This window comes from Lacerta agilis, chromosome 13, assembly GCF_009819535.1.
Source record: "Lacerta agilis isolate rLacAgi1 chromosome 13, rLacAgi1.pri, whole genome shotgun sequence".
In the NCBI taxonomy this organism is placed as follows: domain Eukaryota; kingdom Metazoa; phylum Chordata; class Lepidosauria; order Squamata; family Lacertidae; genus Lacerta; species Lacerta agilis.
This window is the reverse complement of record NC_046324.1, coordinates 3,127,235-3,154,169: the sequence shown is the minus strand read 5'-3', so window position 1 is coordinate 3,154,169 and position 26,935 is coordinate 3,127,235. Positions and strand designations below refer to the sequence as shown.

The following is a 26,935-nucleotide window of genomic DNA, read 5'->3' as shown; positions in this document are numbered from 1 at the left end:
AGGCCAGAATCCTAATTCAATTGACCTGGGATGAAGCCTCATTTAATTCAGAAGTTAAGTCACTGAACCAAAATTCTGCAGTTGCTCAGAGAAATTAATAAAAGATTTAAACTAGCTGCATTTCTGAAGTATTTATCAATGCTTGTTGTGTCTGCAGTGGAACATGCCTCTTGTACAGTCAGATATATGGTGTTTTATAAATGTAGAAAATGGCTTCTGCATTTCTCCCCAGTTTCCTGACTTCTAGAATGTGCTTCTGACAAAGCAGGCTTGAGTCCAGCCCACTAAAACTCCTGCTGCAGTAAATCTGATGGTTGTAAAGGAGCCACACGACTCCTGGTGCCAACACTCAGCATATACTGGCCACCCTTCAGGAGTGCTGCAATATACCAGCCTTCCCCAACATGGTGCCCTCTTTTTTTGGACCACAGCTCCCATCTGGCTAATGCAAATTATGGCTCAACCTGGAGGACACCGAGTATATGTAACGCTAGTTAACAACAACATCTTTGGTGGCTTTGGGGACCATGACTCTTCCTTCCCTCCAGGTCCAGAAAGTCATCATAGTGTAGAGGGTAGAATATCAGGCTGGTTCAAATCTTGACTCTGTGGTCAACCGAATGACCCTGGCTCAGCTTAACCTCCCTTGCAGGGTGATCATAGAATGATAGAGACCCTCGGGGTCTTTTAGCCCAATCCCCTGCAAAGCAGGAGTCTTGACTAAAGCATCCATGACAGACGGCCACCCAGCCTCTGCTTAAAAACCTGCAATGGAGAATCCACCACAGTCTGTTCCACTGCCAAACAGTTCTTACCATTGGAAGGTTAAGATAAAAACGGGTTTGGCAAAACCATGCACACTACCCTGATCTCCTCGGAGGGAGAGAAATGTGGTAATTTTCTCTCTCTCCTTTGCCTCTAGAGTTGGGCAACTGACATTTGGCCCAGGGGTTTCCTGTTACTCCCTTCTGATGCGTATGCTCTTTGATTCTGTTGGATGCCTTTGTAAAGAAGCCATTGGCCAGTGTAGTCGTGTGAAGCTGCAAGCCACAGTTGACGTGAAATATGGGTGGGTGGGAGGGAGGTGAAATCTACCCCAGGCTGGCTCATGAGCAGAGCTCTCTTGACTTGTAGGTGCTGGCACAGCAACACAGCCTTGCCTCTCCTTGCAGCCAAATAACCAGCACTGCAAAAACTAGAAAAGTTCATTTTTAATAGTGCTTTCAAACACTGAGTAGGAGAGCTGGCTTCTCTTCCTGCCTCCTCCCTGCTTTGAACTTAATTAAGTTCTGCTGCAGAGTTTGGCATGATCTCATTCTGGCTTGCTGTCTTTGTGGGTTCCGTTTGCAGCAGTGACTGCCTGCCTTTTCCTGCAAAATACTTATCAAAACGAGAAAGCCTTCAGCAATCCTGTTTTGGTTGAGAGAAGGCCTCCCCCCCTTCTCACAGTTCCTGTGGAGGTAGACCTCTCTTGGGTGTGTCCTTTGGGGCAGCTCTGTGCCCCCCTCTCCAAGCCCCACATTCCTCCATGGCCACACCCAGCCTTCCTTGGAGACGTGGCTCACACAAACTCAGGGTTTCCATTCTCTCATTCTGAAGACTTCTGAAACTTGAGCAACACCTTGCTTTTCATTTTTCTGTTTTTTTGCCATCCACAGAGGGGCCACTCCCTTTCAGGCTAGCACAATGGCCCTGGCCATGCCTAGTGAGCAGTTGCCGGGAGCTCCCCTCCCCTTTCCTTGGACTTTATCTGTGCGTCCAAACAACACTCTGAAGGCTGGTTCAAGAACTTGGCTGGGACAGAAGGAAAGTGCTAAACACAAGACAGAGAGAGGATCAGGGCTTTTTTTTTTTTTAAAAAAAAAGAGTGGCAATGTTTAGTCAATTGATTGGTTACTTACTTATTTCATATACACCACTCAATTGTTAAAACCCAAAGTGGTTTCCAAAAAAAGTTGGAACAATAAAAGCATCAATAAGAAGGATTAACAACAATAATTTATGACTTTTCAAAAGTTAAAATAACAGTAAGCTGAAAACAGATTAAAATTTACACCAGCTTTCTAAACATCTAGGGTAGGCTTGTCTACACAATATTGTTTTTAGCAGGCACCAAAATGGGCACTGTGAAGGCGGCTGCCTGATATCAATTGGCAGGGAGTTCCAAAGTGGAGGTGGTGCCACACTAAGACATTGAGTTCTTTAAAAATTCAGAGCATGTATTATGTGGCCCCTGACCCAGGAGAAGGTGCCTCTTGCAAAGTAATCCAACTTGGATGGCTTTTTAAAAGGACTGGACAAATTCATGTAGGAGAAGGCTATCAATGGCTATGCCGTGTCTGCACCGTTGGCTTCTGCATCCCAGCTGCTGGAAGCCACAGGAGGGGAGAGTGTGCTTGTGCACAGACCCTGCTTGCAGGTGTCCCCCAGGCATCTACTTGCCCACTGTGGGAACAGGATGTGGACGATATGGGCCATTGGCCTGATCCAGCAGGCTCTCCTTGCATTCGTTTGAAAGTTCCTTCTAAGGATTCTCTGCAGAGTTCTCCTTTGTGAATTAAACTGTATGGCTTCCGGGGCAGGCAGCTTATTCTGTGCTGCCCCTATTCCTCATCTGCTTTAATGACACCAGGCTATTCCGGCATGCTCTGGTCAAGTTTTGAGCATGTGTAGATCTGAACTTGAATCCATGTCCAGCTGTGATGCCGCCTTGAAATAATAATTTTACCTATTAACATACATTTTAAAAACTCAAGGAGAAACAGAAAGGGCATGATGATTATGCCTCTGATATGTTTTGAGATTTAAGGGTTATGGTGAATTTTCTGGAATTAAGTAGCTCTAAGTTTCACATGGCATCCTTGGAGTGGGGTAAATGAAGGCACTGCGGCTTGGGTGGCTCCCCCCCCCCCCCCGATTCTCATTCTGTCCCATGGGATGCAGATTTCTTACTCTTCATCACAGCCTTTAGTTCCTTCTTCCATTAGGGGCCATGAGTTGTAATAAAGCTTGGGCAACTTTCATACCATTCATTTAAAGCATTACGATACCAACTTTAAACAGTCATGGCTTCCCCCACCCCAAAGAATTCTGGGAGCTGCAGTGCGTTAAGGGTTCTGAGAGTTGTTAGACTGTTCCCCTCACATGGCCTGAGTACTTCTCAGGGTCTACTCTGTGAAAACGTAGTTCCGGGGGGGGGGGGGCTGGGCTACGATGAACCCTCAGCCAGCCCCCAGCTGCTGACCTCCTTGCTTACAACCAGTCCAGGGGGTGGCATGGCCTGTCAGCTGCTTCCCCCTCCTTCATCTCTGTGTTAACCCACTTGGAACTCAGCAGGGCGAAGGATGGGTTTGGCTGCCATTGGCTCTTGGTCCCCCTCCCGTGGGTGGGGCTGCCCCCCTTCCTCCTTGCCAGCGTCAGCCGCCACTGCTTAGTTCAATACCACCGAATGGACGCTATGCCTTCTGCCGTACTTAGATTTTGGTACAGTACATCATTTGGTTGAAAACCGATTTGTGTCAATTTGCCTGCAGGCTTGCAATCTTGGTTTAGAGCTCTGTGTCGAATGAGAGCTTGTGTTCCTTCTATAATATGAAAGAGCAACCCCCTTGTGCACTTTTGTGTTTCCCATTTCTGAGCTGCTGATAGATGTGACAGGGTAAACCTCAGGGTAAGTGGCAGACCACTGTCCCTAATACCTGGATCAGACACAGCTCCCTTGAAGGGTGCACTGTTCTGTGCTTAAGAAAAAGCAATAATTTTTGGCAATTGGACTAAAGTGTACATTTTAGGCTATTCGGTTAGAATCAATTGAGTTCTGGGCAATTTTGGCTGGGTTTCCATGCTAAGCTAGACCCTTAATTTTTGTTGCAAGCTGCGACAGAATTATAGCCTCAATTACTTACTGGGCAGAGGAGATTGCGGGAATTGATGTGTATGCCCAGATGGGGACTCAGGGCTACAGCGGAAGAGGGAAGGCATTTCATAGTCTGATGTTTGCAAACACTTTGGGAACTCTGATGTAGGGTTTTTCTTGTGTCTGTGTTTTCCAAGTCTCTAGTGCAGGCAGGCGTGAAGAACCTGTATCTCTCCATTGCCCCCCCCCCCCCCGTCAGCCTGACCAGCAGTGGAGGATGATTGGAGAGGGGTGTTTCCCACCTCTTTCCTAATGGTTTGTCCATTTCCAGCTCTTCACTGCACTCATGAGGACTAGAAGCCTCCTGCCGCAGTTGAAAAATGCAAGAGTCTGCAGCAGCTCCCAGATCCTGTGTAGTTAGCAGTCCACACTTCACACCATAGCCACGCAGTTCAAGATCTGTGACCTCATTTGTCTTTTAACAAACTCATCTTTGCAGAATTCCCATCTTCCTGCTCGTTCTCTCTCTCTCTCTCCTCTTCCCCCATGACTGTGCTGCAATAACTTTTCTCTGACTGGCCTCCATTTACTACAGTGTTATGTGACAACTCAGCAGACATTCCAAGGGTGTGTCTCTGAATCACTGGACTTGGTTCTCCCCCCACTTTTTCTGCCTTGTCTCAACAAGCCTGCTTGGCTGTGGTTTTCATTCAGTTTTGCAACTGAGCTCTTTTAAAAATCAGTTTGTGCTCTGGCCAAGGCTATTTTTATTGCAATGATTTTCAACTCTTGGTGTAACTGCTGGGCTAGGCCAGACAGTGGCATTTCCTTTAAAATCATCATCATCATCATCATCATCATCATCAGTTAAATGGTGAAAGTTTAAGTGTGTCTCTGTGTGTGTGCCAGTGTGGTACAGTGTCCCTATTTTCCAGGGACAGTCCCAGATTTACAGATGTCGTCCCAGTTTCTGATTTGATCTCCGAATGTCCCACTTTTCCTTAAAGGTAAAGGGACCCCTGACCATTATGTCCAGTCGTTTCCGACTCTGGGGTTGCAGCGCTCATTTCTCGTTATTGGCCGAGGGAGCCGGCGTACAGCTTATGGGTCATGTGGCCAGCATGATAAAGCCACTTCTGGTGAACCAGAGCAGCGCACAGAAACACCCGCTGGAGCGGTACCTATTTATTTACTTGCACTTTTGACGTGCTTTCAAACTGCTAAGTGGGCAGAAGCAGGGACCGAGCAACGGGAGCTCACCCCGTTGCGGGGATTTGAACCACCGACCTTCTGATCAGCAAGCCCTAGGCTCTGTGGTTTAACCCACAGCGCCACCCGTGTCTCCCCCAATTTTCCTTAGGACAACCCTATTTTCATTGGAAAAATGTTGGAGGGGATGGAGTTTTGTGACCCTTAAGCCAAGGAGATAATTAACTATACCATCTTTATAAGACATCTGAAGGCAGTCCTGTAGAGGGAAGTTTCTTTAATGTTTTATATATATAGATATATATGTGGAAGCTTCACAGAGTGGCTGGGGCAACCCAGTCCGATGGGTGGGGTATAAATAATAAAAATATGATGATGATGATGGAATAGGACATCCCTATTTTCATCAGAGAAATGTTGGAGGATATGGGTTAGACTGTTGGATTAGGACCTGGGAGAGACCTGGATTCCAATCCAGACTTTGCCATGAAGTTCACCTGGGTGACTAGGTGCCAGGCACTGCCTCTCAACTCAATCCTACCTCAAAGGATCGTTGTGAGGATAAAATGCCGAAGGGGAGGAAGACCATGTGGGCCACCTTGAGCTCCTTGAAGAAAAAGGTGGGATGCAGATGCAATAAACATATGCAGGGCTTTTTTCAGTCGGAATTTGGCGGAACTCAGTTCTGGCACCATTGCCGTTATTAGAGAACAAGGGAGGCATTCATGGTGCGTTCCAGTCCTCTTTTTCCAGAAAAAATTGCACTGAATATATGAATGGTACCTTATAGCTTGATGAGCTTTGATTAATGAGTGAAACAGTGGGGGTACCAAATGTATCAGGGCACCATAGCTTGGGGCGCTCTGCATTACTTAGGTGGCTTCTAAAGGAGATTGGGGAGAGTCACAGAGGAAGGTGGATCCCAATAGGCCTTGGAAGCACAACTATTTATTTGAATTCTTTTAAAGCCACACCCTTTTTCCATTCTGGAGCACGAAGTGACTTAATGGGAGCAGAAGATTAAAGCAATAATGCAGTACAAAGAGTATCATAAAGTCACAAGACGGCAATAAAATGGCAGAGATTAAAATATTGATGGGACCACAACCCAGCAACAGTCTGCTCTGTAACCCAAATGCCTGGATTAACGGGAATGTCTTCAGCCTTAAAAGTTTGGGTTTTTTTTTTAACGGTGGAGGTGTACATTTAAAGCACATCCAGTGCACACATAAATTGCATTACTTTCCCCAAAGAACCCTGGGAACTATTGTTTGTTGGGGGGGGGCTGAGAATTGCAAAAGCTGCAGTTCCTGTGATTCTTTGGGTACTTTTTGTTGTTGTTGTTCAGTCGTTCAGTCGTGTCCGACTCTTCATGACCCCATGGACCAGAGTACGCCAGGCACGCCTATCCTTCACTGCCTCTCGCAGTTTGGCCAAACTCATGTTAGTAGCTTCAAGAACACTGTCCAACCATCTCATCCTCTGTCGTCCCCTTCTCCTTGTGCCCTCCATCTTTCCCAACATCAGGGTCTTTTCTAGGGAGTCTTCTCTTCTCATGAGGTGGCCAAAGTACTGGAGCCTCAACTTCAGGATCTGTCCTTCTAGTGAGTACTCAGGGCTGATTTCTTTGAGAATGGATAGGTTTGATCTTCTTGCAGTCCACGGGACTCTCAAGAGTCTCCTCCAGCACCATAATTCAAAAGCATCAATTCTACGGCGATCAGCCTTCTTGATGGTCCAGCTCTCACTTCCGTACATTACTACTGGGAAAACCATAGCTTTAACTATACGGACCTTTGTCGGCAAGGTGATGTCTTTGCTTTTTAAGATGCTGTCTAGGTTTGTCATTGCTTTTCTCCCAAGAAGCAGGCGTCTTCTGATTTCGTGACTGCTGTCACCATCTGCAGTGATCATGGAACCCAAGAAAGTGAAATCTCTCACTGCCTCCATTTCTTCCCCTTCTATTTGCCAGGAGGTGATGGGACCAGTGGCCATGATCTTAGTTTTTTTGATGTTGAGCTTCAGACCATATTTTGCGCTCTCCTCTTTCACCCTCATTAAAAGGCTCTTTAATTCTTCCTCACTTTCTGCCATCAAGGTTGTATCATCAGCATATCTGAGGTTGTTGATATTTTTTCCGGCAATCTTAATTCCGGTTGGGGATTCATCCAGTCCAGCCTTTCGCATGATGTATTCTGCATATAAGTTAAATAAGCAGGGAGACAATATACAGCCTTGTCGTACTCCTTTCCCAATTTTGAACCAATCAGTTGTTCCATATCCAGTTCTAACTGTAGCTTCTTGTCCCACATAGAGATTTCTCAGGAGGCAAATGAGGTGATCCGGCACTCCCATTTCTTTAAGAACTTGCCATAGTTTGCTGTGGTCGACACAGTCAAATGCTTTTGCATAATCAATGAAGCAGAAGTAGATGTTTTTCTGGAACTCTCTGGCTTTCTCCATAATCCAGCGCATGTTTGCAATTTGGTCTCTGGTTCCTCTGCCCCTTCGAAATCCAGCTTGCACTTCTGGGAGTTCTCGGTCCACATACTGCTTAAGCCTGCCTTGTAGAATTTTAAGCATAACCTTGCTAGCGTGTGAAATGAGTGCAATTGTGCGGTAGTTGGAGCATTCTTTGGCACTGCCCTTCTTTGGGATTGGGATGTAGACTGATCTTCTCCAATCCTCTGGCCACTGCTGAGTTTTCCAAACTTGCTGGCATATTGAGTGCAGCATCTTAACAGCATCCTCTTTTAAAATTTTAAATAGTTCAGCTGGAATATCATCACTTCCACTGGCCTTGTTGTTAGCAAGGCTTTCTAAGGCCCATTTGACTTCACTCTCCAGGATGTCTGGCTCAAGGTCAGCAGCCACATTTCCTGGGGTGTATGAGACCTCCATATCTTTCTGGTATAATTCCTCTGTGTATTCTTGCCACCTCTTCTTGATGTCTTCTGCTTCTGTTAGGTCCTTTCCACTTTTGTCCTTAATTGTGTTAATCTTTGTACGAAATGTTCCTTTCATATCTCCAATTTTCTTGAATAAATCTCTGGTTTTTCCCATTCTGTTATTTTCCTCTATTTCTTTGCATTGCTCGTTTAGAAAGGCCCTGGGTACTTTTTAATGTACTTTAAATGTGAATTTAATGTGCTTTAGATGTATGGCGTGGATCCGATGTCACCTTGGAGAGATATTCTAGGGCTATAAGGAGCCAGCAGGTTTGCATGCTATTTGCTACCCCCTTCATGCCTTGCATGTGGGCTTCCTGGAGGTATCTGCTTGTCTGCTGTAGGACAATAAATGCTGGACTATTATAGCCTGTTGGAGGCTGCAGTAGACCAATTCCCTCATCCTTCCCTCCTCCTGTTCCAATTTCAACACCCGCTCCTTCAAGTTGCAGAAGCTCACGGGTCCCTTTTGAAAGTTGTTGTGTTAAAAACAGCCTTTTCCATTTACAAAGTTCAATACTCCCATGTAACTAAAGTGTCCTCTGCTCAGCCGCCTGAGTTTTGCCATTAGATGGAATTGCACCCTCAGCCTCCTTTAAGAGTGATTAAGTGTAACCCCGATAACCAGTGGATCCCTAACAGTAGCAACAGTTACTGTTGCTAAGATGGCTCCCATCCTCTGAGATCGCTTGCGTTTCCTTCCTTGGACTCAGAGATCAAAGCACACACCCCCTGTAGGAAATTGCCCCCCCCTTTGTGTGTCGGGCTGCTCAGAACTACACACGCAGTCTTGAGGTTGGGGGGGGGGGAATAGGCAAGAGGCACACGATCTTAAGTTTGGTTTCCTCCATTTTCACATTGGGTTGTCCTAGTCATTTATATTTTTAGATGTCCCTACAAAAATCTGTACTCATTTTTCTGTTTATTTTCTCCAAGATGTTTGTTTAGTGAGAAATCATGATGAATTGGGGGGGGGGATTCTTTGCACAAATATAAAACCTTTATACTTTATTTTTGATTGTAATGGCGTAACACTTTCCCCAAACATGCACATTTTTGCAAGCACGTTTTGCTTGGAGAACGGTGTTGCAAAATCCGGAGACATGTGAGATCTGGGAGATTCCCTTGGCGCATTGCTTCTGGGACTTGGAAGTAGACCAGCTCTTCTAGGTTGTTCTGAGCGTGGGATATGGTGGTGGTTGGGGAGACCATGGGTTGGACTGGATGACCTTCTGGTAGGTAGCTGTTCAGAGCTGCTCACTTTCATGGCTGTGTGTTTCTATCAGGTCATCAGGGCTTGAGCAAGAGGAAGGTAGCTGCTTATTGTGCACACTCTCTCTCTCCTGTAACTGTTGCCCCTTCATAGGGTCACACAACAGACACACACACGCAGCCAGTCCTTGGTACATTTGAAAAGTGAGCACAGCTGCTGCACACAGTGTACCATTGTCAGATGCTGTTTGGCAGCTGAAATATTTGTCTAACCCGAGGAATTTGGGAGTTCTGTTCTCATGCCTGATTTCCAGGAATGCAATGGTGGGGCCTGCATTCTTCTCAGCAACACCTTTTGTACAACAACTGCATCTCCTTCCCAGATTTTTGAGCTCCTCCCAGCCCAACAGAGCTATTTGTCTTGGAAAGGCATTGAAGATACAGGGAGTTGAAAAAACTTGTCAGAAGAGAAGAAAGCAGGTTAAAACCAACACATTCCCCCCTGGCTTTGGCCTTTTCAACACCTTTGTTACTTCAAGTTGCCAGCTTTTGTACTTTTTTGTCTTTTTTTGTCTTTTTTTTTTAAGACTCTTCCAAATCTTCAAGTTACTAGTCCACAGATGCTTTTCTGCCCTGCCTGCCTGCTACTCATTTGTAGCCTATATTCTAATACTAACAAAGGTTCTAAAGTTTTGTTTCCTGTTGAGTCTACCTATTGACAGCCCCAAAAGTGGCTACTGTAAAATTTCAGTTAGTGTAGTAATTCCAGAACAGTGCTATGAGAGACCTGCTACTTTATTGCAAGAAGTAAATTGAATTAAATATTGTTATGAGTCTAAAGTATGAATAAAAATGCCTGACATGTCCTTGTAAGAATTTCCTGTTATTGGCTATCACTTGCAGGGGACAGAGCAAGGCTCTGTGCCAGGGGAAATTTAAATTACCCAATCACTCCTGAACCAAAGTTGGAGTGGAATTACTCATTGGAGGAGTCTTGTTGCATCTCTGTGTAATATGCTGCTCTCAGCTGGGCTCCATCCACCAAAGGCACACACACCCAGGCAGTGTTGAACTATAAGAGATGGGATCCTTACCCCTCTAGTTTCCAATAGTCAAGCTCCTTGGGGCAGGAGTGTGTTTCCAGTTTTATTCTGGAATGTGGTCTGTGTTTCTGTTACAGGTAGGTAGCCGTGTTGGTCTGCCATAGTCAAAACAAAATAAAATTAAAAAATTCCTTCCAGTAGCACCTTAGAGACCAACTAAGTTTGTTCTTGGTATGAGCTTTCATGTGCATGCACACTTCTTCAGATACTGTGTTTCTGTGTGTCATTTAACTGCTGGAAATTTCTGGAAATTTCCTTAAGATCAGTTTTGGTATTTAGGCATCTGATTTTTTTTTTTTTATGTCATGTGAGCGGAGAAGCCTTTATCTTGGCAGTTAGGTAGAGATAGTTTTGTTTTGTTTTCCTCCTTGACTAGGCTCAGCCTTGGTCTTCAAACCAAATACACATTTTGACACTGAGGCTGCTGCATTGGTCAAGTTCTAAGAAGCAAATGGCTAAGGGCACCTGTAGACATTCCCTATTTATGCTGGCCAAGGTCAATGGGAGCTGCAATCCAGAACTTCTGGAGCACACTGGGAGATGGGCAGGGGTCCTCTGAACCTGGCTCACTGCCCCTTCAGGTTATGATTTGCATTCGGTTGCTTTGTCCCCCTTTTCTTCTCTTCAAAATCCTGGAGCTCCTTTTTCTTTCACGGGGTTTCAGGATGGGGGAGAGAGGAGTGGAACCAGGAGCCTGTGAGTTTGGGCATTGGCCAAGCCTGTTCCTTGGCCAGGTCTCCTTCCCATGTTTCACTCGCTGCCACACCCTCAAGCCGCCTTGTTCTCTTCTCTTTGCCAGCTTTGTTAGCCGTTTCCTTGGTTGGGAGCGCTTTGTTCATTTATTTGTAAAAATCCTTAATGGCGTTCTGACATCAATCCCTGCATGCCAGTCCTTTCCCTGTTTAATTCATACTTCACAGCCATTTATGCAACTAGCCTTAACTTACCAGAATAAAAGAAAATATTTGATCCACTTCTGTGCTGCAGTCGGGTGCTGGTGATGTAGTGGTTTGTGTGTGGATCAACAAAAACATCTGGAGAGCACCTGGTTGGCGAATTTAAATGAAATAAAGAGCATGAAAATCTTGCAAATGGGAGAAAAATCTCCCATTGACCACATTCTTTCCTGGGATATTTGGAGAATTGAAAGGTTTTGAAGGAAGATCAGGGTGATGTTACAAATATCCTTCCTTCACTGCTGTCTAAAACATGTTTTCATTTGCAGCCTGACACCCTGTTGGAATGTTGCAACCGCATTCCCACTATGCCTTTAAAACACACCTGAACCACATTCTTTCCCTCAAAGAATACTGGGCGCTGTAGTTTACCCCTCACAGAATTACAGTTCTTAGAAACCCTTAACAAACCACAGTGCCCAGAATCCTTTGAGAGGAAGAATGGCTTTTGGATATGCCTTAAAGTGTGTTCTCAGCCTCTGTGCCTCTGCAGACCTTGGATGGTGAGCATGCTCAAGCAGATTGACTTGAAGTCTTCTTTCTTTCTTCCAGCCTTCTCTCAAGATGTCTACGGTCCACGAAATCTTATCCAAGCTCACCCTTGAGGGAGATGTAAGTATTGCTCCATTTACTCCTCCCGCTTCCCCCTGGCCCATCCCCGACTTCAAACACATCTGTGTGCATGTGGTGTATTTATTGGGGAATGCCTGTTTTGAATGGCACTCAAAAGTTCAAGCCATGCATCTCTCAGGCAGCAAGTGTTTTGAGTGTTCCCTCTGGATATGCTGGAGGTGTCTGGGGGAAGTGGACCAGAGGACAATGCCATGTGGTTAGAAATGCAGGCATTCCCCTGGACTGAGAATAGACTCTTTCAAAAGTTGTTGATTTTTACACTTGCACAGAAGACCTCTCCTCATTCCAGAGGGGAGGAGTTGCGGGCGGGGGCCGTTTCCCGCGCTTGCAGGGGGGCATGTTTGGCCCCCTGCCTTGTCCTCTCCTTCCGGCCGCGCCAAGCCCCATAGCCAGCCAATAGGGCTGGCTGGGGGGCGGGGTCTGGATTCAAACAGCCAGGGAAGCGCCACTTCCACCCATTCTGCCCCCTGCTTGCATCGGATCTCCCGCCCTCCCTCCCTTTAGGTCTTGCTATACTTCTGACCTTGCTAGGGACTTCGGTTGGTCGCCTTGGTTGCCCAGGGGGCCTGGTAGGAATTTTTATCCATTTGGCAAATTGGCACCGGCCTCTTGGTTTTTCGCCTACCTCGTAGCAACCTGTCACAATTTTATGGTATTGGCGGTTAGGCATTGGAATATTCAATAGGTGATGTAATATGTGTTGTGTGTTGGAGGTCAGGTTGTGCCCATCACCTACCTCCTAGAGGTATCCCTTTAAAGGGATCCGGCGGTCGTGGATCCTGTCCGATGCCCTGCTAGTGGCTAGGGCCATGGCACGACCCCCGGTGACGTCAGGGGGGGGGGTGCTTCCAGTTAAATTTGCATCAACAAGCTCCTCCCACTGGTTGTTAACCCTCTTGTCCAATGCCTAAGCCAATACCACTCATACGCCATAACCAATAAAGTTGCGGCCTTATTTTGCCCATTAACCTAAAATATTGTGTCCATGTGTTTTATTTACTCCCCGCGGGTGGCAGGCCATCGACCCGCAATAAACCTTTTGAGGTGCAAGAGTGTGCACCACTGTTTCTAACTCAGGGTTGGGGAGAGAGGTGGGAATGCTATGGTGCTGAGGTTTGGAAAATGCTCTTTAAAGAAATGTCCTCAGGCAGTCTTCTGAGTGAGATGCACCAGATCTGTTTTGTCTCGTGGGACCTGCCTGGCGGTGGGTGTGTAGCTACCTGATCCTTTGAACTGTAAGTGGAACAGATTGAGTTGAGGTCCTTCTCCAGGCCAGGCCTCTGCTCCACTGCTGAGCTATGAAACTCATCCCAGAAGTGTTCTGTTCGATGATAAGCAAAAGAATGTGATTTTATTCCGAGTGTTGTCAGCTTCTCCGTGGTGCAATTAAAGTTTTCCACTCGCTGCTTTTCTTGGCATCAGAAAGGAGCAGAATCTTCTGGAAAATCTGTGTATGGTGCACATAGGCCGGCAAAAGGCCAGCTTCTACCTTGGCTGAGGGAGGTGGGAATAGCCAAGAAGTGGTGCTTAGCTGTTCAGTTAAAAAAGGGGAGTGTTTACACCCTCCACCTGGAGTCCTACATTTTTAAAGGACAGCCTCATCTCAGCTGTGCTTGAATAACCTGTTTCACAAGCCTTGCTGGAGAGGAGGAATTATGGGTGGCAATTCTGTGTTTGAAGGTTGCTTTTATATTTGTTTGTTTGTTTTTTATTTATGGAATGTGTATACTGTCCTTCATCCGTAGTTCTCGGGGTGGTCCACAACATAAAAACACAAAATACCTAATAAGAACAAGAACAAACCCGCTTTCCTTTCACCCCATCTGATCATTGGCCCTTTTAGCTGCTTTTTCGCTGCAGCAAAGCTTGCAAAAGGAAAGGAACCTTCACTCGGGCCTCTTGGGGTGATGGCAGTTTCCTATTTTTGTGTTGCAATGCCTCATATTTTATTTTGTGCCATCCCTGGCAGGGTGCAAGTGGAAAAGAACATGGCTCACCTCTTGCAGGTCTTTCTGGCCTCATTGCACTGTTTCTGTTTTTGACTTTTAAAGAAGCAGAATTTATTTATTGCATGCATTTGTATGCAGCTTTTTTTTTTTAAGTGGCCCACAGATAACTATTTGGAATTCTTAGTTACCTTTAAGCTGCACATGAGAATATCACAAGACTCAAGGACAATAACCTGGTATTGATAATTAAAACAAATATTTTTCAAAAATGTTACTTCTCTCCCAACATCAATGAGAGCAATTTTTTTCCCAGGGAATGTGAATGAAACAACTCAAATTTGTACTTGATATGCGTATGTTTAATTTTTAGTTTTCATTTGGGTTTTTGTTGTTGTTTTAGTGTGTTGTTGAAGTGGGTGGTCTTGTTTAAATAAAAAAAAGTATTTTTTTTTAAAGACCCGTAAGACAGCTCATAGGTAAAGTTCTTATACACCAGGGATGAGGAGACGGACTCCTATCACCACCTCCATCTGCTTTCTGGAGCTGATGGGAGTTGGAGTCCAAGAAGCACCAGGAAGGCCTCTGGTCCCGTCTTGGTTTTATGTATTGGGTCTGTTCTGTGAGATACGAAAGTAGCACTGTCAGGTGAGAAGATGGTGCCATTTCCCCCATGGATGTTAGGGTGGCTTTCCTCTTGCAAGGACAGAGCTGTTGATTAATGGAGCCAGTTTGGAAGATCATTTCCCCCTCTCCTCTTCTCTCCTGCAGCATGCTCTCCCTCCAAGTGCCTACGCCACAGTCAAGGCATACGGGAACTTTGATGCGGACCGTGATGCTGCAGCCCTCGAAACCGCAATCAAGACCAAAGGTAAGGCTGGGCAGGGGAGACCCTCTGTCCTACATTCGCAGCTACCATTTCCTTGACTTGCCACCGTCAAGCATTACTTTATTATTATTGCTTGTTAACTTTGAATACCACCCTTCATCCGTAGATCTCAGGGCAGTTCACAACATCAACATACAATATAAAAAACACAAAATACACAATACAATTAAGAATGAAAACAAACCAATAAACTCCTCTCCCAAAACCCAGTTAAATGGGTATTAGATGTTAATCAGCCAAAGACCTGGTGGAAGAGGAATGTTTTTGCCTGGTGCCAAAAGGTGTATAACGAAGGATTCAGCTGAACCTATGCTACGGCCATATGGCTAATGCAATAAATTAATTGATTGATTGATGTTACATCCTTAAACGACTGGGTTGACGCCCGTTTCTTTCCCAAGGAAGGTATTCAGGAGCTCGAAAGCAGCATGAAAGCATCTCTTTCTGGTAGATAAGAAAAAAAATTGGTAGATAAGAAGTCATTCCTGCAACAACAAATGCTCTGCAGTGTTGAGGCTCATTGTCCCATGTTGCAAATTTTCTTTAACTGCCGGAATGGGGAACCTGTGGCCTTCCAGATGTTGTTGGACACCCAACCCACTCCAACTTCCTTGACCATGGGGTTGCTGGGAGTTGGAGCCCAACAATATTTGGGGCACCACAGGTTCCCCACCCCTGGTTTAGAGCCTGACCCCACCCAGAAGGAGCTCACTTTGGTAGCCAAACATTCTTCTGGCCTACAAGGTAAGTTGAGATGAAAAAGATTGGCATTGCTACTTTGCACCTGCCCCTTTCACCCAATGTACTCACGGCCATGCACAGCATCCCCGTTTTCCAGTCTGAGTCTGGGCATTGCCTTTAATGATGCCAGAACCCTTTCATCTCATCTCATAGTTTCATAGCTGTGCTGTTTTGTTCTTTTGCCTGTCAGTACATGCCAGACTTTGCAAAGGCAGTGCCTGTGGTGTGACTTTGGGCTGTGGAGCCTCATTCTGTATGCATTAGTATGGGGGGGGGGGCTGGACCCACATGTATCGAGTTTCAGATTGCAAGCTTCTTGGGGCAAAGACCTGCCTTCTTCTACTTTACAAAGCACCATGCATACAGGTAGTGGTTTAATACATACATATCAACAATATGTGGCAGGCAAAACCAGCAACAAAATCTTGCAGCTTCTTAGAACTCTCCACTGCATCCACCGTCCTAACCCCAAACAATGAGCCACTGTGTATACTCAGTCCTCATTGGGCTGTAGCTGGGGGTGTGTTCCAGGACTTTTTTGAACTCCGGCCAACTTTGGGATCCCTCATCATGTGTATGAGTGGCTTACTTATTACCGACTGCTACTGCAGTTACCTTTTATATTTGTGATGATGCTCCTGGCTTGGTATCCTGTGAATTGGGGGTGGCGTTGCAGAATTCGGTCCATTGCATTGCATCCTTGCTTGGCTTGAACAGGATTGGCCCTTAACTGATGGGCCTGTTTTCTGCAAAAGCAACAACAACTCGTTATTCTTCCATTTGTGGGGCAGAAGGGAGATAACAAATGTGCAAAAACGGAATCCACCTACCGGTAGTTTGGAGAAACGGGGGGGGGGGTGTCCTGTGGACACAGCGGTTACTTCATGGAACATCTGGATCTTTCTCAGAGCAGTGGTGAAAAGCTCTTGCACATCTCTTCATGTTACTGAGAGCAAAAGCCTGAAGCAAAATAACTATTGGAAACACTTTGACCAGCCTGGCATGATTGGCAGTTTTTAAAAATTGGAGAGAGATGGAGTAAATCAAAGATGTTGATGGAGTAAATCAAAGAGAGAGCACACCTGCTGTTCTCCCTACTGGGCTTTGTATGTACCATGCACCTGTCAAGCACTCTGAGATGCCTTAAATTTCATTTTAAAAAAAGAAAGCACATGCTTCTGGCCCTCAGTGTGGTGGAGGAAAAATACTCTTTGGACCCCACAGCCCTAATCTTCATCTATTTTTCTTCTCCTATTCCTTGCTTCATGTTCGTTTTATTTTTTAGTGAAAGAGAAAGTCTACAAACCTCCCTTTTTGTTCTTCTTTTGTTAGAGTATGGAGTTTGCTGTGGCATGCCCCTGGGTGTGGCAAGTGTAAGTTGCCCTTTTTGCATGTGAGATGTCAAACGGAAATATCTCCCATGTGAACCTTTTGATATAAAAGATAAATGGCCACGCAAGCAGCCACAAATGTGAGGCTCTGTTCCTCCCTGCTGGAGCAGGCTCCTCCTGAAGGCGGCACTGGAGGAGGAAGGGAGGGGTAAACCATCACTTTACAGGAGCTTGGCTAGTAGCTCATCTCACACCGGTGCAGCTCACAGCGGCAGGAGCTCTCCTCTTTGCAACTTTCCCTTTGCAGGCCAGCTTCAGGCTTCGGCTTCATGCCTTCTGTTAGGCTGTGGGCCTGCACAGTAATTCTCACTGGTTACTAACCACATGGCTGTGCTCTGCCGCCACAGTTGGAGGCAGCAATGCTTCCGAATACCAATGTCTGGAAGCCACAGGGAGGCAAGAGTGCCTTTGTGCTTGAATCCTGTTGTGGGCTTCCCACTGTAAGGTCACGATGCTGATCTTGGCCTGATCTAGTAGGACTCTTCTTACCCGGAAACCACAATGGACCACAGAGTAGCAAAGCAAGGCTTTTCTATAGCCATGTGGCTATAGCCTGTTAGCCAGTGGTCAAAAGTGTCTTTTCTGCTTGCCAGATTGATCAGAGCATTGCAGCAGGAGATTAAGAACGCCCTCCTTCCCTTAAGACAGAAAAAGAAGAACTCTGAGCTCTATTCTTCGCTGAACAGCTCACTGCCCCTCCCCTGTCTCAGCAGCTATGAGTCAGCATCCTGCTTCTAATTTTTCCAACCCTCACCTCCTGCTCCACGTAAGCCAGCAGAATGAACACAGCCTGTCCTGCTATCTCTGCAGACTTTGGAAGTGACACAATTCTGCATTCTTCCTTGGGAGTATGACTTTTCCTGTCCACCTGCTCTGCACTCCTCCTTAACTGCTTTTTGACAGTACTAAGCTGGGTCTCCTTGTCTGTGGTTTGGACATGGGTGAAACTGGAAAAAGTGCCCAGCACGATGCAGATCCATGAGTGAGTGAGAGGATCTGTATAGATACACGATGGGGCAGTGAAGAGTCTTCTGTGCACACAAGCATCTAACTACACTTGATAACGAGCAGTAGGACATGAGAAGGGATTCAGTTGCACCCTATCCTTTTGATGGCAGGCTCAAGCATTTTATTTTATTTTTACTGAAAATTACTTGGGCAGTTAAAATTGTCTAAGCTTTAGTTTTTTAATTGTTGTCTGTTATAATTTTTGTTGTTGCCTTGCATAAATTTATTATTTTATTGTTCATTGCCCTGGAATTGGATGAGAGGTGGTATATAAACTCTGTTAGTTTGCCATTTGGTGGTGTATTCACTCAGAGATAATCTTTTGCGGTCTCTTTGTAGCAGCATATGTGGGTACTTCTGTTTTCTAAGGCATCGGTGTTCGATCAATAAAAACAACCACCACCATTGACTTTCAAAAATGCCCCCAGTTTAAACTGGGGAGTAAACATTTAAAATACTTTCAATACAAGCACTTATGTGAAAGCTTCAGGTGCCCAGAGGCTTCCTCTTTTTCTCTTGCCCAGGAGGGAAGTTGTTTTTGTCTTAACCCTCCTATTTAAATGTAATTGAGCTAATGACCGTATGAGTTTTAATTGATTTATCAGCTCAGGTTTCTTTAACTGGATGGCAGTTCTTCTCCATGCACAACAGCTGAGAGTCTGTGGCTGGATGAACCCGCCTGACTACAAGGGGTTGCTCTGGCTGAAATCCAGTATTAGTCATCACTTTGTGTCTCTCACACTTATTTCTACTGCATCCCTTAAATGCTCAGTGAGTCATCTTTTTCCTCAATGATTCATATTCTGCCATTTGTGTGAAATGTCCCTGCAAGAACAGGCGGACCCTGTGAGCATCCACTGGCCACAGCCCTGCATGGACTGAAATCCAACACCAGGAAATGCCAGCTCATCAGTAAAGCCTGGCCCAAGATAGTATGCTGCCACAAGCAGCGAAGCCTGAATAACATCCATCCTCCATGAGTTAACATTTGCCATAAGACCCTCTGAAATGAATGGGAGCCACCAAGCTGCATGGTAGTAATCCTTCTGTAGAGTGTGAGGATATTTTTGGCTTAAAAAAAAGTTTTCTAGACCTCAACAGTGGAAGCAGCCATTTAGGAAGACTGTTGTGGTGGCATCACACAACTTCAGTTCCTTCCAGGGGGCTTTTGCAATGCAGCAATGTTTCCTGTTGGGTGGTGCTCCATGGTTCCATCTTTTTATCACTTTGTTCCCCTGTCTGGGATTTGGAAATATTCAATAAATCAAGGCAACTCTTCTCAGAAGTCTGGCAAATCTGGAAGTATACTTGATAATGCTAATATTCTTTACTTGGGCTTTATTATTTTAACCCATGCTCATTCTATATGCCTATTTTACAGGTTAACATCTCACTTTTTAATTTCCATCTGTTATTATAACTGTTCTCTCTGTTTTATACACATTATAAAATGAAATTTTTAAAAGTGCAAAAAGAAGAAAATATTCAATGAAGAGTGGGCTATAAATACAGTATTGCAAATCAATCAATCAATATGCATTGTTGCTTTTTTGTAATCTTCTGAAAGTTTTGAGGATTGGGACACTGTTTTTGAAAACCCAGCTTGGCCCTAAAAGGTAAATGTAAAGGACCCCCGACAGTTAAGTTCAGTCGCGAATGACTCTGGGGTTGCAGCGTTCATCTCGCTTTACTGGCCGAGGGAGCCGACGTTTGTCCGCAGACAGTTTCCCCAGGTCATGTGGCCAGCATGACTAAGCCGTTTCTGGAGAAACCAGAGCAGTGCATGGAAATGCCGTTTACCTTCCCACCGGAGTGGTACCTATTTGCACTATGACGTGCTTTTGAATTGCTAGATTGGCAGCAGCTGGGACCGAACAGTGGGAGCTCACCCCATCTTGGGGAATCTTTTAAACCTTTTAAATCTTTGCAGAAATGACAACATCCAGACCACCTGCCAATGACCTGTTTGCTCTCCCTTCTCTCTCCCTAATGCAGGTGTGGATGAAGTGACAATTGTCAACATCCTGACCAACCGCAGCAATGAGCAGCGTCAGGACATCGCCTTCGCTTACCAGAGGAGAACTAAGAAGGTACTGAAGGAGGCCAAAAGCTACACTATACAGCGAGAGGTAGACCTCTCCTTCTCCCATCAACTTGTCATATCCCCTTTTAAGGACCTCCGAGCCAGCGGCCATCACCCTATCTTGTTGCAATGAATTCTGTAAGCCACAATTTGGATGAGCTTGCCCAGAAAAGCGGCTTAAAAATACTGTCCAGTGAATAAAAGTAGATAGAATTTGAGCTTCCTTTTAAATGTGGTTTGGTGTGTTGTCACACAGAACTGAGCCCCACAGAAGATATCACTAAAATAGTGGCATTAGTGCATTCTCTCTGAGAACTGCTGTGTCCTGACTCAGTAGCTCATAAGAAGAGCCTGGCTGCTGGATCAGACCAAGAGGCCAATCTGTTCTGTCGTTCTGGTCCTGCAGTGATTAACCTGATGCCCACAGGAAGCCCACAAGCACCTCCCTCCCAGTGTTGCCCTGTGGGGACTGCTATCCAGTGGCACACTGCCTCTGGTACTGGAGAGCCTACAGCTGCCATGGCTTGTGGCCACTGTAGGGCTGTTATACATTTCAGTGAAAGACTTGCACGGGAGAACTTGGTTTCAGCTACGTTTAGAAAACGATCATTTCTGCTTTCACAGTTGTTAGCTGGTCTCTTGTGTTCCATCCTGGCTTTCCACAATTGGAGCCAAACCTCCAATTAAGCCAGAATGCCTAAATGCCAAAGGATTCTAAGAGACAGTGGAGGGATGGCAACAGGCTAGCATCCAATTCCTCAGTGGAAAAATATGAGTCAGGAGTAGAGGGAAAGGAAATGGATAGGAGATTACTTTTCCTGGATGAGTTTCCTGGGGAAGAAATGTTTCCGCTGGGTTTTCTTCACGACACTGCGAATGGCAAGTCAGTTAAAGTTCTTTGGGATCAAGAAGGTGGTCCTGTTTGTTTTGAAGGTTGGATGTTTCAAAAACAGAGCACCCTTTGAAACGAAGTGTTAGGTATCCAAGGACTCAGCTAGATTGATAAAGAAAAAGTGTTTTATATGTGTTGTATATGTGATACAACTGTGACTCCAGATGGCGCTGTGGAGTCCCGTCTTTCCCTACTGGATTTCCCTGTATGAGTTTACAAAGCGTTTAACTGAATCACTTCTTTGACGTGACTAGATCCAGCCCAAGTAGGGTGAGCTGCGTTTATACACAGTGTACACTCCCAGGTTTCTCCATTAAATCAGAACTCAGCAAACTTGAAGACATGCCTACCTGTGTTGGTAATTACACTGATGATTTTTGCACATAAGAACCATGATGGAACAATTCCAATGTCCATCTAACCCACCATACTCCCAGTTTTCAACAGTGGCAGCCAATGTGCCACTAGGAAGCTGCCATGCAGGCCACAGCCTTCCCCTGTTATTCATATCCAGCAATAATGTTCAAAGATATACTGCCTCCAGTTCAAAGATATACTGCCTGCAGGCATGGAGGTTCTATCTAGCTCTCATAGCAAACAGCCACTGATAGACCTTTGTCTATGAATATACTCAAGTCATCTTTAAGCAGTGACAAATTCCATAAAGGAACAATATGTTGTGTGAAGATGTCCTTCCTTTTTTTCTGTTCTGAATCTTGTGCCAACTTCATTGGATGATCTCAAGTTACAGTGCTATGAGAGGAGCAGAAAAGCTGTTCATGTGACTGCCCCCCCCCCTTAGTTCCCCACCTGAACTAAAAAGTCTCAAATGCTGTAACTCTTCCCTGTTGGAAAAATACTTCGATCCCTTTGATCGCACACACTCTCACCCCACTTTGTGAAATGCCCATGAATTTCACCCACAGTTAATTTTTGAGACTTGGGGATCTGCATTTTATGAGAGAGAGAGAAAAGCGAAAGAAATGTCCTACCACTTGAATCGTCTTTGCCCTTCACAGAATCTTTTGTCTCTTTTAAATCTGTCCATTGCATGCTGAATGAACACGTTCCTACTAGGTTTATGAGTGTGAATTTAATTTGTGTGTGTGCTCAAAATTACATGTTCTCTTGCACTTTTTTTTTTACACAAAACTCGTTTACCTTCTTGGATGGTAGAATATAACAAGGTATATTTTGATCACTGTGTCTCCCCTGCAAATCAATAGGGAAAAACAACAGATTTAAATACTTCAGTCACTCAGGGGAGCAAGAATCCAGAAATCTGAAATAGGTACTAACTTTGTCACCCTCTTTCCTGTCTTTAGGAGCTCTCTGCAGCTCTGAAGTCTGCTCTGTCTGGGCACCTGGAGACTACTATCCTAGGTCTGCTGAAGACACCGGCTCAGTATGATGCTTCTGAACTGAAAGGGTCCATGAAGGTATGTGAAATGAGGAACCCCCAAAAGGTTAATCTTTCATGCTTTGTCTCCATCACTGAAACCCTTCTCAATCTCTCAGTTCTCAGTGTCAAATATAACCTCCCTTTATTGAAGGGACCACAAGGGTCATCTAGTCCAACCCCCTTCGCAATGCAGGAATCTTTTGCCCAACGTGGGGCTCGAATCCACAACCCTGAGATTAAGAGCCCCATGCTCTACTGACTGAGCTCAGGATGCTGCCCACGTTTCAGCGCCTAGATTGCCCGTGTAATTCAGATCACTGAACAGGATCCAGGTGAGGAGCCTGGTGCCCATCAGATGTCACTGGGCTTCATGAGCATTTGTGGCCAGTTCTAAAGGATGATGGCAGTTGTACTTAAGCTGGAGAGCTGAAGGATCTCTGCCCCTTTGTTTTGATGGAGTGAGAGAAATCCAGTTTCTTTCCTGATCCATACTTAGCTGCGCTCAAGTGCCCTTGCAGAAAAGAGAGCCGACTTCCCCTTGCCAGCTCTTCCATTGTCCCCACAACAACATTTTTTTAAGTCCAGTAAGTCTCCACACCAGAGTTGGCTCCAGTTCCCATCCCTGCTCCAAAATGGCTCCAGATGCTGCAGCCTCCACAACAGTCAGCGTTGAAGTTGCTGTTGAAATTAGTGTTTGAAGTTTTAGTATTTGTTCATCATGTTTATATCCCGCCTTTCCCCAAGGAACTCAAGGGGGCATATGTGGTTTTCTTCTTCCCCACTTTATCCTCACAACAACCTTGCAAAGTGGGTTAGACATGAGAGATTTGTGACTTTCACGGCCAAGTGGGGATTTGAACCCTGGTCTCCCAGGTCCTAGTCCAACACTCAGTCTAACCGCCACAGCATGCTGGCTCTTTAAAGATCTGTTGTTTCCCCATCACCACTCAGCTGCCAATGCCAGTAGGGAGGAGGGGAGTGAGAGAGTTTTTGGTTCCCACCTAATTCACAGCTCCCAAACTAGTAACTGAACTGAAATGTTTCAAAATTCACACTTCTCCTAATTTTGTGATGCTGTTCTCCAACCCAAAAATGTGTATGTTTGGGGAAAGTGTGTGTTAGTGAAGGTGACAGGCAAAAACGGATTATGCAAGGGGAAATGACTTGCAAAAAGCCTGCGTATTGCACAAAAGTGTGCTCAAAATGGGTATCCTCAGAGAAATTATGCGGGAAAACATACATTTTTGTGCATACTTTTTTAAAAAGAAGATCTCAAAACTGATGCAGAAATGGGCCAAACGAAAATTAAACTTGGGGGAAATGAGAAACTGAAATGGAAGGGATTCCACCCCCACCCCACATTCAAGCCCATCATATCAGCTAGGCACTTTTGGTCCTGTACTAGATTATGCAAGCAATTCTGGAGCATTGGGTGGTACTCAGCCAAGTCCTATGCAGTGTAGACACATTGAAATTCATAGGCGTGACAAATGTAGGTTAATTAATTTCAGTGGCTCTGCTCTGAGCAGAACATAATTGAATGCCATCTTTTGTAAAGATCAACTCTTGAGCTCTCCAGCCTGCGATCTGTTTTGTGTAGGTCTCACAACATGGGCAGGACTTTGATTTTCCTGTCCCTTGACTTCACCCACACTCCTGGATTGCGCTAGTCAGTACATGGAGTTCTGTCTCCTCTTTTTCTTTATCCAATGCTGCCCTCTGCTGTCTCAGCTCAGCACTGTTGCCAAATGTCGCTTTTAACTTCTTTATTAATGGTTTGCCACACTGTTTTCTGCCGTAGCCTGCTGTGTCTCAAAGCTTTGTCCAAATGCTTCCTAGACTTTTTTTCTACACATTTATCGGGGCTGGCACTTCTCTTTACGTTGTGGAGCGACCACTGCACACCCTTCTCCTGTGCCTGGGACACGGTTTTCGGAAAGTCAACCCCTCCCATTTTATCCTCACAACAACCTTGTGGAGTCGGGCAGATTGGGAGATACTGACAGGCCCATGACCACCCAGTGATTTGAATCTGGGCCTCCTTATTCCTCATCCAGCACCCAAATCACCATGTACCACACCGACTTTCTATTTGAAAAAGCTTCTTGAGTTGGACTGGAGAGCAAACAATGTAAAACATGTTTTCTGAAAAACAAGAAGCCTTTGAAGTCTGCTGGGCTTCCGTGTCACAATTGCGGAAGCTATTGCCCTTCCTTACGGGCTAGAAAACTCCCAGTATTTGTTTTTTGTAACGCTGTCACAACATGCATTGCAGGGGGTTGGACTAGATGACCCTTTCGTGTCCTTCCAACTCCACAATACTATGATTCTCTGCATGGCACGTTGACACAAGCAAATGGGCAGATCTCTGTCCCATGGAGCTTACAGTTTAAACAGGGAGAACAATAGAATGGAGAACTAGCGTGTCAGGGGGAAGGCGGGGCAACAGTTTTTCTCCCCAACATCTACTTTCCTACATGCTAGAAATACATGTGCAGGAGAATTCTGTTGTTCATGCACCACCACCAATGGCGCTACAATCCAGCAACAGTTTGAACATGTGGCAAGCTCGGTTTCTACAAGGGATGCAGAACGTGTGGCCTCCTTGACATTGCTGGTTTCCCAATACTCCTGAACATCGGCTGTGACAGATGGGAGTTGGAGACCAACAGCATTGCGAGGGGCCACGTGGACTCCCCCAGTGTATGCTGCTCATCCTGGAGTTTGATTTTAAATATTTTGACACGGAAAAGTATCTTGCGCCCCATCATTTCTGAAGGGCGTTCCCCTCCCCTTTTCTATTTCATTGCTGTCTTAGTCCCTAGAGCCACGTTGCAGTAGAAAACCAAGGAAATTAAATGAGTAACATGGTTGAAAGCACTTCATTTATCAATTATGCATCTAATTCTGAAGTCAAAGGTTGAGTTATTCTTGTTTTTTGTTAAAGAGGCACATAAAATAAGTCTTTTTAATTATGCTCTTTTCCTAAAAGTTCTCCAACATCCTTGCAGCCAGAGCTGCTTTATAAATGATGCCTGATGGAACTGGAACGGAACAAAAATTAACGATCTTGTTTCCAGGCCTTTGGCGGGGATTGTTTTGACTGAACTGTACCAGGGAGGGTCATTGAGTTCCCAAAGAGTTTAATTAACACCTGATCCCATTTCATGTGGATTAGTAATTTTCTTATTGTATTAACAGCTTCATAATTGATTTACACTTTACTCCCAGTTAATTCAACTTTTAGTTCAAAGCCGTATTTTTGTATTCAGTTTTATATGTTCAGCATGCAAGGGAGAGAAACCTGCTGATTAAATCTTGAACTTTGATCATTAAAAAAAAACCCTCACACTTTGAAATTTATATTTTATAATATATGTCCCTTGAACTCACTCAGATTGTTCAAAATGTATGAAATCTGAATATTGGTCTGTCGTGCAAAACGTATTTCTGTTCTTTGCTATTAGCAGGGATAACAAAATGTCTTCGTCTATTTTTAAAAGGCTACCCCGTATATTGATTCCTGCTCCCCCCCTCTTTTTTTGTAAAAACAATTTTGAGATGCAGTGTGTCTGGGCACTGTGCTTGTTATAGAGTGAAAATCTTTCCCATTCATTTCTGCTTGTAATCCCAAGTTGTATGGGATCCATTTCAACCTGTTATCTACAAGGATGTGGACAGGCTGCTTGGACAAGTGAAACCGACCACCTGTCTCATAAAAGTGATCCTGCAATGGGCTTTGTGGGGTGGTGAATGTTTCCCTCTGTGAGTGAGTCTTCCCAGACCCCCTTAAAAAAGCAGTTATTAAACTGCTTCTTAAAAAAACCATCGTTGGACCCAGTCATTTTGGCCAATTATTGTCCAGTTTCAGAGCTTTCATTCCTGGGCAAGGCGATTGGATGGTTGCTGAACAACTCCAGGCATGTCTGGAGGATGCGGACCATTTGGCTCCCTTCCAGTCAGGATTCAGGTCCCATCATGGGACTGAAACCACCTTGGTCGGACTGGTCAATGATCTCTGGCAGTCTAGTGACACAGCTGAAAGCTGTTTCCTAGTTCTGCTGGATCCCACAGCGACTTTTGATACCATCAACCATGACATTCTTCTGGACCGTCTAGAGGGGATGGGAGCTGGGGGCACTGTTATACAGTGGTTCCGCTCCTTCCTCCTGGGCCATGACCAGAAAGTGGTGATGGGGGATGAGTGTTCAGACCCCTGGGCTCTCATTTGTGGGGTGTCTGAGTTCTGTCCTCCCCCCATGCTTTTTAACATCTATATGAAGCTGCTGGGGGAGATCATCAGGGGGCTTGGGCTGGGTGTTCACCAGTTTGCGGATGATACCCAGCTCTACTTCTCCTTTAAATTGGAACCAGTGAAGGCCCTGTGTGAGTGCTGTCCTTCAGAATTTATTTTCAGCCTTGGAATAGATTTTTGTTGGTCTGTCTGAACAGGACACAATTCTGCAATGAAGGCAGCAAACAAGAACCGTATTCTGAAACTGACTGTTAATAGCAGTTCGAGTAGGATATTTTCCTCACACAGGACCCTACCTTTAGGCAGAGTGAGGCAACTGCCTCAGGCAGTGTATATTGGGGGACCAGTGTTCCCCTAAGCTAGCCTTGTGCCCTCAGATGCTGTGGAGAATGCTATATCATGGTCGATGTG

The 26,935-nt window shown here is 45.2% G+C and overlaps 1 protein-coding gene across 2 annotated transcripts in view; it reads left to right on the top strand.

Annotated features, from left to right (window-relative positions):
• Positions 1-26,935, top strand: part of ANXA2 (annexin A2) — a 37,187-nt gene that overhangs the window by 2,324 nt on the left and 7,928 nt on the right. Inside the window, exons 2-5 of one of the 2 annotated variants that reach the window (XM_033167135.1) lie at positions 11,837-11,896; positions 14,635-14,734; positions 19,888-20,021; positions 22,193-22,306. In XM_033167135.1, the coding sequence (XP_033023026.1) occupies positions 11,849-11,896; positions 14,635-14,734; positions 19,888-20,021; positions 22,193-22,306 (396 nt within the window). In that variant the 5' untranslated portion in view covers positions 11,837-11,848. The remainder of the gene's footprint in view (positions 1-11,836; positions 11,897-14,634; positions 14,735-19,887; positions 20,022-22,192; positions 22,307-26,935) is intronic. The other variant, XM_033167136.1, reaches the window with a different exon arrangement.